General features: G+C 39.8%; 1 protein-coding gene across 1 annotated transcript in view; it reads right to left on the bottom strand.

Moving 5' to 3' along the window:
- npr1a (natriuretic peptide receptor 1a) overlaps positions 1-16,606 on the bottom strand; it is a 64,579-nt gene that overhangs the window by 28,954 nt on the left and 19,019 nt on the right. The window contains exon 6 of the mRNA XM_061742038.1: positions 4,025-4,119. Within this exon, the coding sequence (XP_061598022.1) occupies positions 4,025-4,119 (95 nt within the window). The remainder of the gene's footprint in view (positions 1-4,024; positions 4,120-16,606) is intronic.

Below are 16,606 nucleotides of genomic sequence, written 5' to 3'. Positions count from 1 at the left end.
TGAGGCTACTTGAATATATATATATATATATATATATATATATATATATATATATATATATATATATATATATATATATATATATATATATATATATATATATATTATATTTATATATTTATTATGATGTTCTGGACCTTCGCTTGAGTAAATTTTCTCTAAATGGACCTCTTAAAGTTGAATACCCCTGCTATACAGTGTTAATATTTAACGGGCCCCGGGCCACTCTGTTCTGAAAAAATTGGGCCCCAAGGTCAGAAAGGTTAAGAACCCCTGGTATAGTGTGAGCAGACGGAGCATCCGAGCATCGGGTCGTACAGTGTTAGACCATAAATCGTGGGCTGTGAACTTTTGAACTCAGAGATCTAGTCGTGCAGTTTGAGATGGGGCTGAATCAAACCATTTAAAATATCACGCAGTGTCTGCCCAGTTTAAGATTGAATTCAAAGTTGGAGTCAGAAGTGAAGTTGTTTCTTTTTTTGTTTTTCTTAGACTGCTGGCTCAGTGAGTTTTTGTCTCAGTGTTGATCCTTAACGTTGCCATCTGTGAAGCCCTAAATCCCACCAGGAGCAGAAGTGCAGTAAACACCTCCGCTGGTTAAGGTCATGTCCATGGTTCGGTCAGAACCCACTTGTGGTGGTATATTTATATATATTTATGTATATTTACAAAGTTCACTGGATTTTCTTGCTATTCTCATGTCTGACTTCCTGCCAGCTTGATCTGTGTGTGGTTAAGTGTGGTGCAACGGCAAAATACACTAGACAGGTATTTTTTATGTATTTTTTCTAAGCAGCAGAGCAGATAGTTGCCGGGGCTGAGGTGTCTCTGAACTGCTCCACAGCTCCCCTAGTGGAACCACATTCATTGACTGTGTTTCCATGCATCAATAACCCTTTTAAAACCCGAATATTAGCAATAACCCGAATTTGCACGGCCATGTAAACACCAATTACCCCTTTGAATAACCAGAATTTGCTCATATTGGGGTTTTTAAAACCCCAATATGAGCCCTGGGTTACTCCTTTTAAAACCTGAATATTGGGTCATGTAAACGCCAAACGGAATATCCCCATCAAACGGAACAGGAATTTGATTTCTGCTCATGCTCTGTTCACAAGGAATCCTGGTCTTTTGAGTCCAGGAAGTTCTTCTAAACACGGAGAAACAAGACCAGGAGGAGACTAATCACTTCATAAATGTAATGAAGGATATGAACATTTCTGCATTTGTAGACGGTAGAAAGTACCGGGATAGAAGATTTACAAGAAGGTGAGAGAAAAGTTGCACGAAGCAGCATTTGTTTTGAATTTGGATACAGGAAGAAGAAGCGGAAATGACGGGAATTGCATCATGATGTTCTCCGTGCGTCGCTGGTTTGATCCAGATATCCTGAATGATTAATTACCATGTAAACGGAATATTCCCAATGTTTCAGTAACCGGAATATTAGCAATAACCTGAATTTTGACTGCATGTAAACGTAGTAATTCACTACAATGGCCACAATTCAAAGCAGCTGTTAAACAGCCCAGCCCTCCCCTGGAGCTCCAGCCCCCGTGGGGCTCAGGTGTTATGTGTGTTATATGGGTGTATATGTATATGTAGCTTATGTTCACACTGCCAGCCCAAACCCCATTAAAAAAGAAAAATCCAATCTAAATGCAGTCTTTTTGACTGACCATTTATATTATACGGAATATTGCAGGTAATCAGATGATCTACGTGTCTTTATTGGCGTTCCACATGGTTGCTATGGCAACATATATGCATCCAATGATCATAAAACAAACCAAAATCTATGATGGTGAACTAGCTTTGCCTTTGTAACATAACAAATGGTTATGTGGAGACAAATTTTATACAAATTACGGGAAAAAAAATCTCTTTTCATGTGGCTTTTGTTGTGGAATAAAGCAGCTGTTTTGTTTCGGTAGAAATTGTCTTTATAGGATTATAGGGTTAAGTCTGAGACTTTTTCCAGTTGGTGTAATATACTACATGTGTTTATTTCACCATGTACTGTGCGGTCAGAAATGCCTTCAAGGATCTCCATGTCATCTGCTAATGCGAGTGCTCTTTATGAAGAGATTAACTTAACTGAGTCATTACTTGTCACGACGTGTGGTTTTTGGTTGTTTTTTATGCTTGTTTTTCCCTCATTGTGGCGGGGATGTGTTGTTTCTGCTCAGTTGTAATGGGAGATGTGGGCAGCAGTTTAGGGAACACTTCCAAGAACAATTAATTGTCACAAGCTGCACTAGATGTGTAATTAGTCTCTCTACATGCTGGGAAGAACCTGCAGCTGGAACTGCACTCTCTTGCTCTGAAAAGCTTTAGTGCCCTTTCACCTCGCTGTTGCCTGCGTCATTTACTAAAAAGAACCTACAGTAGATGATTCATGCTACATTCATCTTTCCAGTCTTTATCTAGGTTTTTTTTCCCCCCAAGTTATTTCAGGTTGTGGTAGTCTTGTACAGTATGTGTTCCTGTTGGTTTTTGCTATCCCCAAGTCTTATTGTAGATTTACTTTCTTTGTTTTAAAGCCCCCATTATTTTCACATGTTTCTTGTTATGCGATTAGTTCTCAGTGTTTGTGTATAATCTCTGGCTGTGTGCTTCATGTGTCAGTCTGCTCACTTGCCCTTCATGTTCCAGGGTGCTATTCCCATTTTCATTACTCACCTGGGTGTCTCTTTTTTTGCTCTCTCCTTTCTGGATTCTTTTTGTGGCAATGTTTTTTTTTTGATAGCCTCAATTTCTTTTTTTCTTTTGCCGTCATTTTTGTTGTTTATTTCTAGGCCCACTTCTTTTTTCGTTATATATGTTGCCACTTGGGTCCATTATAGCCAGACATAACTTGTCATTTCATTGTTATGCAGATGATCTACAGATCTATCTGCCACTGAAGCCTAAAGCCACTAGTGCACAAAGCTCCTGCTGGAATGTATCACTGACATCAAGCAGTGGTTGGCACACAATTTTTTACATTTAAATGAGGACAAAACGGAGTGCGTTTTGTTTGGAGACATCGTGACGGCTGACTTTGGCTCTTTGTCCGGATCTTTCAGTCCCAAAGTTAGAAACCTGGGAGTTATTTTTGATAGCTTTTTAAAATTTGACCGACAAGTGGACAATGTCGTGAAGACGAGTTTTTATCAGTTGCGTCTTTTAACCAAAGTAAAATCATTTTTGAGCCGTCACGACATGGAGAGAGCTATCCACGCTCTAGTCAGCTCCAGATTGGACTACTGCAATGCACTTTATGTTGGCATCACCCAATCCTCTTTTAGCGTCTTCAGCTGGTACAAAATGCAGCTGCCCGTCTTTTAACAAACACACCCAGACGAGAGCACATCACCCCGGTCCTCTATTCCCTTCACTGGCTGCCTGTTCGTTTTAGAGTTGATTTAAAACTTTTAATGTTTGTTTTTCAAGCTCTTAACGGCCTTGCCCCTCCTTATTTATCAGAGATTTTAACAGTGCGTGAGCCTGGTAGAGCTCTGAGATCCTCCAACCAACGTTTGTTGGAAGTGTCCAGGTCAAAGCAGAAGCGCTGGGGGGACCAGTACTACAGTACTACAATACTACAGTACTACAGTACTACAGAAGTGTCCAGGTCAAAGCAGAAGCTCTGGGGGGGCCGAGCCTTTTCAGTTGCCCAGGCTCTGGAATAAACTCCCCTGTGAGTTACGCACCTGCTCTGACCTGGGCCTTTTTAAATCTAAAATGAAAACTTATTTATTCAGGGTGGCTTTTAATACCTAGTAGTGTGGTGACACTTTTTTATACTTGATGTTTTATATGTTCATATGTTTTATTCTTTTTTTATTTTCTTGTATGTTATGTAAAGCACTTTGGTTCACCTCTAGGTTGATGTAAGGTGCTATATAAATAAAGTACATTTACATAAAGTACATTTTCATTTGATTAATTTAAGAGTCTTCTTATCCATCTCCCTCCTCCGTTCTGCATCGGGGACCTCATCTTGTGTCATACAGCTGTAAAGTGTCAGGTGTTTTACCTGAAACTCTCCAGATTCCACATCCGTCATGTCCCACACGGCAAAGTCCATCTCTCTGTCTCCAAACTCGTCCATCTCCACCATCCCCATCACTCCTGCAGATACAGAACATGTGTGATTCAGCACCGTATCTTAACCCGTTTCTGTTATTATTACAAGTAAACATGTTGTTCTGCAACTATGAAAGTCGGCAGCTGTTATTTACTCCATGTGTTACACATATTTCTGTTTGTGACTGTTGAATGAATGAAACATAGTTGCTGCTTTTGTTGATTTAAGTCCAATAAATATGACAAAAGAGAGGCTGGGACTCAGAAAGAGGTACTTTTGAACTCCTATGAAGTCTGTTAAATGGTAAATGGTGTATAGCACTTTTCTTGTATGTTAGAAAAAGTGCTTAAACAATGAAAAGCTAAAAGCCACATTCACCCGTCCACACAGCACTCTCTTAGTCTAGTCCCAAATCTTCTGTGGAGTGAACGTTGCGCTTCTGTCTGAACCCCTATTTGTGTTTATTTAATACATTTTTTTACACTCACTACTACGGAAGAGTATTAGGGCCAGGCAAGAGAAAAAAAATTTGAGAGTGGAAGATTTTTTTTTATTGTGCACTTCGAGAAAAAAGACGAAATGTCGAGATTAATGTTGAAATACAATTTCGAGAAAAAGTCGAAATTTCGCCTTTTTTCTCAACATTTTGACGTTTTTTCTCGAAATTGTACTTCAACATTAATCTCGACTTTTTTCTTGACATTTCGACTTTTTTCTTTAAATCTCGACTTTTTTCTCGACATTTCGACTTTTTTCTTTAAATCTCGACTTTTTTCTCGACATTTCAACTTTTTTCTTAACATTTCGACTTTATTCACGAAATTTTGACTTTTTTCTCAACATTTCGCCTTTTTTCTCGACATTTCGACTTTTTTCCCGAAATTCTACTTCAACATTAATCTCGACATTTCGACTTTTTTCTCGAAGTGCATAATGAAAAAAAAAATCTTCCTTCTCTAAAATATTATTTTTATTTTTCTCCTGCCTGGCCCTGATACTCTTCCGTAAACTACTGACCATAATTTCTCCCTGCTGCTACTTTCCTCTGGAAATCACAACAAGTCTGAAGTGCACGTGTTATTCAATGTCAACAGATGATCTGTGTGAAACACTTGCAGGGAAATGCACATGCTTTAATCCAACTCTTACGGAACTTCTTGCTCTGTTAAGTTTGAACCATAACTATTTATTACACTGAACTATTTATTGCACTGCTTATCATTAACACTCCCAGTAGCAGTTTGTTAAGAGGACACATACTTCACTTTGACAGAGATGTTAATTATTGTCCTTAATTAGACCATAAAAGGATATACTTCCCAAACATGTTTTTTCCTGACTGTCGCCTGCATGAATTTTTTATTTCTATGACTTTGTAAGAGTACAGAAATTCTGAACAACTTTCATTAATTTGGAAACAGTACTCAGTTCACAACTTCTTGAAGTGAAGGTTGGATTTTATTTCCTGTACTGTGTCCAATGAGGCAAAGCTCAAAAGGCGCTTAAATAACAAACCTCCTGCTGTCTCTGACTGCCTGTATGATTTTAACTCCAGGGGAGGAAGTCACTATAAGAAATTAGTCATCTGCATCATCAGGTTCTCAAGGATGATTTCTTCAAAGTGTTTTAGCAGAGTTCAAATCATTAACTCTGCGTTATTCTTCTCTGAAGAAGCAGACCTCAGATTCTGGATATTTTCATAGTTTTAATTTGCAGACATATTCTATTTTTCATATGTCTTCTGTTGCACACAGCAGCTGCAGTTTCTCTCTGAGAGAACACCTGCCAGACTTCAATCAGCTGGGCCATAAATCACTGCCACATGTTTAAAGTTATTTTTCTAATAATTTAATTAAGTTGCACTGCTCCGTGGTTCAGTGTGGATAAACAGGAGGAGCATTTCAGTTTCATTTCATTTTATGTTTTGTTTTCCAAATGAAGAATTTCCAAATCTAGAGAGAGTAAACATTTCTTTTCTAAGTTACGAGTCACTCAACGCAACATTTTGTGAAGAGCTGCTGCAGAAAGCTGCTGAGGTCAAATATTTTCCTTGAAAGTTTGTGGTTCTTGCTGTCGGAAAGCAGGAAATTTGCCCAAGAAAACTATTCTCATCAACACAACTGGGAAAATTACAGACTTACAGGTGACCCTATAACTAAAACACAAGCGTAGCTACAAATGCAGCATATGGATTAGAGCAGGGTCGGCCCTCGGGGGCCGATGCCCTGCATGTTCTAGATCAGGGGTCGGCAATCAAAATGCCATATTGGCCATATTGGACCAAAAACACAAAAAACGTATATGTCTGGAGCCGCAAAAAATGACTGAGTCTTGTATAAGCCTTAGAATGAAGACAACACATGCTGCATGAATCTATATTAGTTATAACTGGGGGAAGATTTATTTTTTCATTATGCACTTGATGTTGAAATGTTGAGGAAAAAGTCGAAATGTCGAGGAAATATGCAAAATTTCGTGAAAAAAGTCGAAATGTTGAGAAAAAAGTCAAAATGTCGAGAAAAAGAAAAGAAGAAAAAAAGAGAAAAAGAGGAAAAAAGAGAAAAGAAGAGAAAAAAAGGAAAAAAAAGAAGAAAAAATGAAAAAAAGCCTGTTTTTCATTTGAACTAATACACTTTATTAAAAGTTATAATATGTGCCTGTAGAGCCAAGAGTTGTGATTTATGGGCTTAACATAAGAAGTTCAACTGCAGATACATTTTTAGTGTAGAGAATAAAATCTTGTTTCACCAACACATTTTGGTTTTGGTCTTTGAGTCATCACGAGATGCAGTTTTTTTCCAACTTTCTGACCTCTTCAAAGAAAAAGTAGTTCTGCCAGAAACCTTTCCTGTTTTCACAAACTTACGTAAATCAGTTTTATTTGAGTATAAATTGATATTTAATGTGATTCACACAATATGTCACTTGAAGGAAGCAATTCAAATATGACAAATGCACTTGTACAGAGCCTTGTGGTACACCAAAATTCAAATATTGCAAAAATGAAGACTATAAGCTATAATTTGAAGCACAGGTGATGAATCTGATTGACAACTGATGTTCTCCCTCTGATTTTACACTTTGTAAAACAAGTGGATTTCATATTATTATAATGATTAGTCAGAAATTAAAGATAGTTTCACTTGCATTGGGCATCAGAATAAGAAAATGGATAAGATTGTCGTCCATCTCAGAGTCAGAAAATCCTACCAGGTAAAATGCCTGTTACTAATGACAGCCCTTTCCACTGCAGCCAAAAAATAACACTCAAAATGTTCATTAAGATGTGAGGCGTAACCTTGGTTAAGTAAATTTGCTGATTTGATAAAAGCAGAATTTGAGAGCGCCCTCTACTGGGACATAAAGTGCACAGCCTCAAAAACTTTGTTCCTTTTGTAGACGGTACGTTTTAAATTAAAAACAACATCCATCTCTCTGTGACGCACATGGCCAGTGATTGATGGCCGCTGTGTTTGGTGTGTGTTGGTGGATAAAAGCAGCTCAATCTAATAAAGAGCAGGCAGAGCAGCTTGTTTATCTGCACCATCAATACCCTGAAACAACAGAGTGTGTGTCTGTGGACCCGAGAGCGTCTCGCTGCTCTGCTGATTATATTGCAGTTGAGGTTTAGATTTGGTTCCTGCATATGAGATAAGTTCAAATATGTTCTGCTAATGCATTCATCGTTAACACTACTTTCTGTTTGCAAATGTAAATATGATAAATGATATATTTCTATCAATAAACTCAACTAGAATAGAGATGATTAGTCCAGTTCTTCCCAGTTGAGACTGGTTTCTGTCCCGGGATCTGATCTCCTTTTGGTTTCCTCAAAATAGGCAAAAGTGCTAAATGTATTACAGGACTGTCTTAGAAAATTAGAATATTGTGATAAAGTTCTTTATTTTCTGTAATGCAATTACAAAAACAAAAATGTCATACATTCTGGATTCATTACAAATCAACTGAAATATTGCAAGCCTTTTATTATTTTAATATTGCTGATTATGGTTTACAGTTTAAGATTAAGATTCCCAGAATATTCAATTTTTTTGAGATAGGATATTTTAGTTTTCTTAAACTGTAAACCATGATCAGCAATATTAAAATAATAAAAGGCTTGCAATATTTCAGTTGATTTGTAATGAATCCAGAATGGATGACATTTTTGCATTACAGAAAATAAAGGACTTTATCACAATATTCTAATTTTCTGAGACATGATCCTGAATATGTTATTTTGTGTGGTAGCCGTGAGACATCATGTTTCTATATATTCATGATTAAAGATGATGATTGTTGTGAGGACAACCCCCCCCCCCCACCCCCCCCCCCCCCCCCACACACACACACACACACACACACACACACACACACACACACACACACACACACACACACACACACACACACACACACACACAGCTTACCATGTTGCACCCGTAAACGGATTTATGTCTCCGCAGCATCAGTAAAAAACTCACAGAGTAATCAGATTAGTGTTCCTCTCCAGCTGAGTCCTGGTGACAGTGTGTCACTTCCTGTGATGGACAGACACTTCCTGTGAGCGTTTATCTCCCACGCCTCCACCCTTCTCCATCATCAGTGTTATCATCAGTGTTATCATCTGCTCCGGCTCGTCCAGCTCTAAACTCTCCTCTCTTTTACGCACTTTGTTGTCACTTTATTTCCTCTTCTTGTCTTGGTTTATTCTTTTCTCTTTTGTCTTTTGTTGTCCTGTATTTAATGTATTTAGTCTTTGTTGTGTTGTTATCATGTGTCCCGTCCTTCCTGGTTTGGTTTTATTTGAGGGATTTCTTTTATTTCTTCTTATTTTACAGCAGAAACAAGCGGCAGACGTCCTTGTCTGGACCAGACTGTTTTTTTTGGTCTATTCTGCCAATTTTTTCCTTTCTTTAAATAGTTATAATTAACTTTCTTTTTATCTTTGTTTTCTTTTGTGTTTTTCTGTTAGTTCTACCGTTTTAGTTGCCGTCTCGTTTTATGCCATGTCTTCTTGCTCTGCCTTCTTGTCGTTTACTTTCCTTTCCTGTTTTGCTTCAGCTTCAAACCCCTGGCTGTCCAGTGTTGTTGTTATCACGGTCATGAACCTCTGGCTTCTCTTTCCTGTTCTATGTTTTCATGATTCAAAATCAGAGAACTTTGTCCTCTCCGAGCCGCTCTGTCCTCTCCATCTTTTTTAAACACTTCTTATCGTGTCTCTCCTTGTTTGTCAAATATCATTTCATTTTATTCTTTATTTCATTTAAAAAATAAAACAAACAATTCAATACAAATACAAATACAAATGTTCATAAATTGTGAATGAAAAGGGAGCAGAAAGAAGAAGAATCTTATCTAATCTGCCCCTTTTTCCAAGAAATAAATTCACAAATAACAAAAATTTTATAAAAATAAAAAAACAACTAAGTAAATAAAAAAATAAAATAAAAAAATAAAATAAAATAAAATAAAATAAAATAAAATAAATCATATTGTACTCGTGTCCTATCTATAAATGTTATCTGTTCCAGTCTCATTCCATCTTAACTTTGGTGTCTCTCTCTCTTAAAAACGTAGACATTTAGAGGGAAAACATGACCAGGGACACCACAAACCCACAACCCTCTGGACCACAAGGACATCTCTGGTTTGTGTACTTGTTTTTTCCTGTTTTAGTCATTTATATTTGGCTCTGTCCTCCCTCTCACTTCTCATTGTCTGTGAACGGTCAGTAACTTGTTTCAGCTTCACAGTTCTCAGTCTACGTGCTCAGCAAATATTCAGAATGATGAAAGCTCCTGTCTGTTTGTCTTTTAAGTCTTTGACTATATAAAACAACAGAAACGTTGTTTTTATTTGACTTTGAATCAACAACTGAAGCTGATGGATTGTGACTTTTTAAGGACGGTAAACTTCATGTTGGTTATACTGATGGATCACAAATGTCTCTATTATTTGTTCAGCAGTTTATCTTTCTTTGTTTGGTGATGAAATAAGATTAAGTAACATGCGCCTTAAGTTCCAAACTCAACAAAAGTTTCCCTTGCCCATTTTAGGTTTTCATGCTTGAAATGTTTTGTTTATCAGGGAAGCACGAAGAACTTTGAGTTTCAGAAGACAAAGATCAGGGGAAACATTGTTTTTAACAGTTCATTTCCAAGTTTAAACTGTTTTGAAGGAAATATTCTTCAGATTAAAGTAAAACAGAAATATTATGTGTTATTTTAAACTTTCTATCAAAACTTGCTGGATGCAGAGCCGAGCTCTGGGGTTGCTGTGCAACTGAGTTTCTCTGAGTCGCCATGGCAACTTCAGGGGAATAACTACTGTAGCATCGGCCCAGTTACACCAGTAAGGAGTGGAGTGAGTCACTGGGTGGTCAGCGTTGCTCAGACATACAATAAATCATACACCACGTCGTCTGAGATCTCAGGACTGGAACAAAATACTCCACTGCAAATGTTATTTTCCAATACTCAAGTTTTCCTTATCTGCAATTTCAGTCACAGACAGTGCTGATCCCTTTTAAAGTCAGAAAGATCCTGTTGGGAGCCCTGCATTTAGCTGGTGCAGGTTGATAAAGGGGTTTTGAAAATGTTTATGTTTACAAGTTTCTCTTTTTTTGGCACTCTTTAGTGCTGTTCATCTGATGCATTCAATAACAACCAGGAAATCAGAAGTTCAATATTGCAAATGGAGCAAAAAGAAAAATTTAAGATTTTAGGATACAAAACACTGAACTAGGGCTGGGTAATATGGACCAAAAGTCATATCTCGATATTTTCTAGCTGAATGGCGATACTCGATATATATCGATATTTCTTCTGTGACATAATTGGGGTTTCCCCCAAAGCATTATAGCATAGCATCTCTGTTAGCATCTCTGTTAGCATCTCTGTTAGCTTCATTTTTTTCTGAGGCAAACCCTTAAAAAAACAGTCAGTTTTAATACAAAGCCTCGTGCCAAATGGGTCAGTGTATCTTTTGGTCATTGGATTTTTCCATCATGAGTGGGAATCAAAAAACAAAAAACGATTGGTTTATTTGATTTTCCTTTTAAAACAAAAAACAAATATTGAATTACACTGCATTTTTTCTTTTTCTGTGTTAATATGATTTAACAAAGATTCAAAATACGCTTTTATTTTTGTTTTCTATTTCATATAAGAAAAATGAAATCACTAGTCAACAGGAACGAAAAAACGAACCAAAAACAACCGTTTATTCATATTCGTGCACCGGAAGCTGGCATTTACAACCGAGTGAACTTAGTTCTGGATATTTGACAGGCATTCCTGTGACAATTCTCTCCAGGGGAAGTTGTTCTGTACCACCCCGTCCCATTCGAGCCAGCCACTCTAGGCTACTATCCCCCCCCCCCTGTGTTTTCTGCGGTGCATTCACACTATACGCGAGGCATGTATTTTACTCGTATTTACTGACATTACGCCCCCAGATGTAGCTACAGTTGTCATAGCAACAGTAAACACCAGGTCAAAGCAGCAACGGGACTCGGGTCTCGGCAGCCCCGTGCGGGGAGACCCCGGGAGCGGCCGGAACCTCGCCCCGCCTCAACGCACCGTTTTCTGGGCGGGCGGGTGGGTCCGCTCGGGCTGGGGGTGACCGGCAATCCAGGCCCCGGTCCAGCTGTATGCGGCGTGGTAGGGTTTGAGAAACACCGTGCATTCCGGAGGACCGCCACCACCGCCAGAGCGGCAGCCGACGTGGGAGGTCGGCCTGCCCGGCGGCGGCGGGGCTCCGTGGGGGGACACCTGGGGCGGACGGGTCGACTCGGTCTCGCTACCGAGAGGGAGGCGCTGCAAACCCCCCCGGTGGTCAGGGGGAGCCGCGCCGCAGAGGCGGGCATGAAGGACGGAGGAACCGCCCGACCGCGAGCCGGCCGTGAAGCCGGGAGCGGCGGGGGCCCTCCGATGTCAGGCCGCGGTTGCCAATCGGTCTGGAGGTGGTTCGGAGGCGGGGGGGTCGCAGCGGGACGCCCCGGGCCGAGGGGGAGCCCGGGGAGCGGACACAGGCGGCTGGAGGAAGCCTGGAAGCATCACAGAAAAACCGGCGTTTCTGTCTTAAAAGCCGGCCAAAGTGTCTGAAAATCGGGCGAAAGTGGCCAGGACCCAGGCACCCAGGAGTCCCGGGACCCGACCCAGGCACCCAGGAGTCCCGGGACCCGACCCAGGCACCCAGGAGTTCCGGGACCAGGACCCAGGTACCCATGAGACCCTGGACCGGACCCAGGCACCCAGGAGTCCCAGGACCCGACCCAGGCACCCAGAGACCCCAGACACTCACACCCAGCCCGCCAAACGCTGCACTGCACCCGGCCAAGACCGGGACCACGTCCCGGTACGGGGGGTACTTGGGCTTTCCCTTTGCCTCCTGGACCTCCAGGGACCCCAGTTCTCACAAGCACACCCGCCAAACACTGCACTGAATATGAATAAACGGTTGTTTTTGGTTCGTTTTTTCGTTCCTGTTGACTAGTGATTTCATTTTTCTTATATGAAATAGAAAACGAAAATAAAAGCGTATTTTGAATCTTTGTTAAATCATATTAACACAGAAAAAGAAAAAATGCAGTGTAATTCAATATTTGTTTTTTGTTTTAAAAGGAAAATCAAATAAACCAATCGTTTTTTGTTTTTTGATTCCCACTCATGATGGAAAAATCCAATGACCAAAAGATACACTGACCCAAATGTCTCACAGGTTCCTTTATTAACAGAGGTCTGCACAATATCAAAATGTATAAAACAAATGAAATAAAAATGAACTGCCTGCATATATAGAATAAAAATGCTTCTTGAATAAAATAAAACAAATATCCCTTTCCTGCATAACAATTAAATTAAAATACACTGTGTAATTAATACAATGTAGACAGTAACAGGCAGACTTTTCCACTGAGGTTGACAGTTGTGCAAATAACACAACATTTGTGAAAATCTCAAATAAAACATTCAAGTCAATTTGTCACAAAATAAGCTATATCAAAATCATAAAAAAAAGCTATATCGATATTAACGATATTGTCTCGTACCCTATCGCGTTTGAAAATATATCGATATATATATTAAAATCTCGATATATCGCCCAGCCCTACACTGAACTAGACTTCATTTGCACTCGTGTTCAGTAAAATACTGTATATCACTGCTGATGAAGATCCAAGAAGTTTTTACTTTGCACTTCTAAGGCTTAATTAAGGTCACTTTCACACAACACAACTTTCAGCATCAGGAGACTCTGTGCTGTTCAGATTACCAGACTAATGTCCTTTAACCAGGAGTGTTGCAGTTGTTGGGCTGTTTACACTACAGGACTGACGGGAGACGCCGGGTCTGGATACGACAGCAACTCGCTCACCTAACTGGTCTCAAAGCTATGTTTGGTCAACAAAACACATTTGGGAAATTAGGCGGAACCACGCGTAAAACAGGAGTTGTTTATTTGAAAATAGTTTGAGGGAAGAAAGACCTGAACAGAGTTTGTATTCGCTACAGGGAGTTGGAGGTTAGCAAAAAATGTTGAAATGAAAAGGAATCTCTCTTCATGGTGACCTCATGAAGCTCTCCCATTAATCACAGTTTCGGTATTTAAGTTCCTGTTTTATTTTGAAACCCCTTGTCCTTGTGTTTAAGTTATGTCTTGACTTCCCTTGTTCCCGTCTGCCCTGATTGTGCACACGATCCCTTGCTCCCAACTGGTCCGTACTGTTTCCTCCCTCCACGGTTCAGGTCAGGTTTTTGTAATTTTGTCCAGTTTAAGCTCTTGTGTTTTTTGGTTAACCCTGCTCAGCAGAGCTTTTGCTTTTTAAAGTTAAACAAATCACTGTTCTTCAGAACTCCTGTCTCCTCCTCAACCACATCCCTGACAGAACTGATCAGCCGCAAACAAGGGAACGACAAGACCAGATATACAGGACTGTCTCAGAAAATTAGAATATTGTGATAAAGTTCTTTATTTTCTGTAATGCAATTAAAAAAACAAAAATGTCATACATTCTGGATTCATTACAAATCAACCGAAATATTGCAAGCCTTTTATTATTTTAATATTGCTGATTATGGTTTACGGTTTAAGATTAAGATTCCCAGAATATTCTAAGTTTTTGAGATAGGATATTTGAGTTTTCTTAAACTGTAAGCCATGATCAGCAATATTACAATAATAAAAGGCTTGCAATATTTCAGTTGATTTGTAATGAATCCAGAATGTATGACATTTTTGCATTACAGAAAATAAAGAACTTTATCACAATATTCTAATTTTCTGAGACAGTCCTGTACACAGAAGGCTTGACAAGACACGGGTGCAGACAATCAGGGCAGACGGGAACAAGGGAAGTCAAAACACAACTTAAACACAAGGACATGGGGTTTTAAAATAAAACAGGAACTTAAATACCAAAACTGTGAAAAACTGTGACCTTAACTCAGAACCGTGACACCATTGGCTGTAGTTAAATGGAGAGTCTCTCCAGGTATTTGGCACGTTAGATGTGTCATACCTGTCAAGTTTCCCGTTTTGGCCGGGAAACTACCGTATTTTACCCCTCTTTCCCGCCGTCCTCCCGTATTAGTAATTTATTTATAATTATATTTATAATATAATAATCTTTAAAAAGCATTCCTGTGTCTATCCAAACGGAATTATCCCTAGCCTTGCGAGAACTGGCCCTTGCTGTAGTCTGGGGGGCAGTTCTGGGAGGTTAGTGGCAACAACGGCATTTCTGCTAAAAAAGCCAAGACTTTGTGTAAATGTGTCTAAAAATGGGAAACCGAATTGACTTTCCTAATGAGGAGCAGGATGGGGCTCAGTCGTGCATTTTAAAGGATTTGTAACTGCGATTTTAGTGTCTCTCAAGGAACACCGTCCGTCAGCAGCACCAGCGGCTGGAGCCACAGAAACATGAGTGAAAAGGACAAATTAAAAGAAAATGTAAATGTTTCACTTGAAGACAATGTGTATATAAACTGAAAATAAATAAATGTGCTTTAATTCCCTTTTGTGTTTTCCTTTAGGCTCTATTATAGGAATTCCACATATAGGAATGTCCTCAGCATTTCAGTGTCAACAAAGGTCGGCCTATCAGATTCTGAGCACATAATTGTAGATTATAAATGTTTGACAGGTAGTTATTTTAGATTTGTTGTAAAACTGTCTTAAAATGTAATACTGGACCTCGGTTGGGCGGGTGGGACAGCGGGTGGGGGAAAATGTCCCTTATATTTAAATCCAAAACTGGACAGGTATGAGATCTATCTGTGGTTTCTGCTGGAGTCTATGACGCATCTTTGATCGTTCCCTCATAATCACTGAGTTCTGATAGACAACCGCTCAAATAAGATGACAACCTTGACGACTGGCGAGTCCGGTTTAAAATAGCGTATTGTGAAAGCGGCCTAACGCAGCATGAATGGAAGTTTGGTGGAGAAAGACAAGAGGAAGCTGGAAAGTTGTATGTTGAGCTGGAGCTGTGGGCAATCCACTAAAAGCCTCTCATGGCCATATAGGCCGTATACTGTAAAATAAAGTTCTAAAAAAGTTCAACTGTTTCCAGGTTCATCGGTGTGTTTTCTGAATGATTTAATGTTCTGTTGCCAAAGTGTCACAACATCATCACTGTGCAGCAGCAGGAGGTGCAGCATTTCATTCACATTAAACTCTCACACACACACACACACACACACACACACACACACACACACACACACACACACACACACACACACACACACACACACACACACACACACACACACACACACACACACACACATCCTCTTTTTCCTGTCTCCATAAAGCCAGCAGTCAAATTAAGCTAAATGTTTCTCTTTGTTTTTACACTCGTAAAGCATTTTCCTGAAGCTGTTAGCAGCTATGACAAATGATGAACAACTTCCTCTCTGTGGAAACAATATAAGCTGCGTTAAGGCTCACCGTTTCACTTCAGACCTGGTCCTGAACTGTTCCCGGATCGGCCTGACTTTACAGCATGATATGGACGACAGATCATCCAAAATAATCCTCCTTTCCCCCTACAGTAAGTCCTCTTCTCCACATACAACACGTACAGGCTGAACTGGACCGAGCAGGACAGAAAAGTCGGTGCTGTCTCTTTAAATTATTTATGGTGTGGTTTTCCAGTTTGGGTTGCTGGTTTGAGTCTCAGACATCCTGTTCCCAGTGTCAGTGCCAGCTGGTACACATTTACACTGCATTTCTGAGCGAACACACTAAATCCCCGCTGACATACATCACGGCTGTGAGAATGTGGCTGTGATTCCCATGGTGAGGTCACAGAGCCCGGAGACTCCTGACGGGCCGTCGGGCTCATATCTTAATCAGCACACTGATGGATGGGTGGAAGAGATATCCTGCTCTCTGTCAAGAAACACTTGAACCAACTTTGTGATGCTTTTAGGCTCACAAGTCTAAAATATGTCTCGTTGGCAACGCCCTGATGGAATCCAGGATTTTTAATAGGAATGGGTGATATTTTACCGTTCACGA

This window comes from Cololabis saira, chromosome 15, assembly GCF_033807715.1.
Source record: "Cololabis saira isolate AMF1-May2022 chromosome 15, fColSai1.1, whole genome shotgun sequence".
Taxonomy (NCBI): domain Eukaryota; kingdom Metazoa; phylum Chordata; class Actinopteri; order Beloniformes; family Belonidae; genus Cololabis; species Cololabis saira.
Note: the sequence above shows the minus strand (reverse complement) of the source record. Positions and strands in the feature narration are given on the sequence as shown.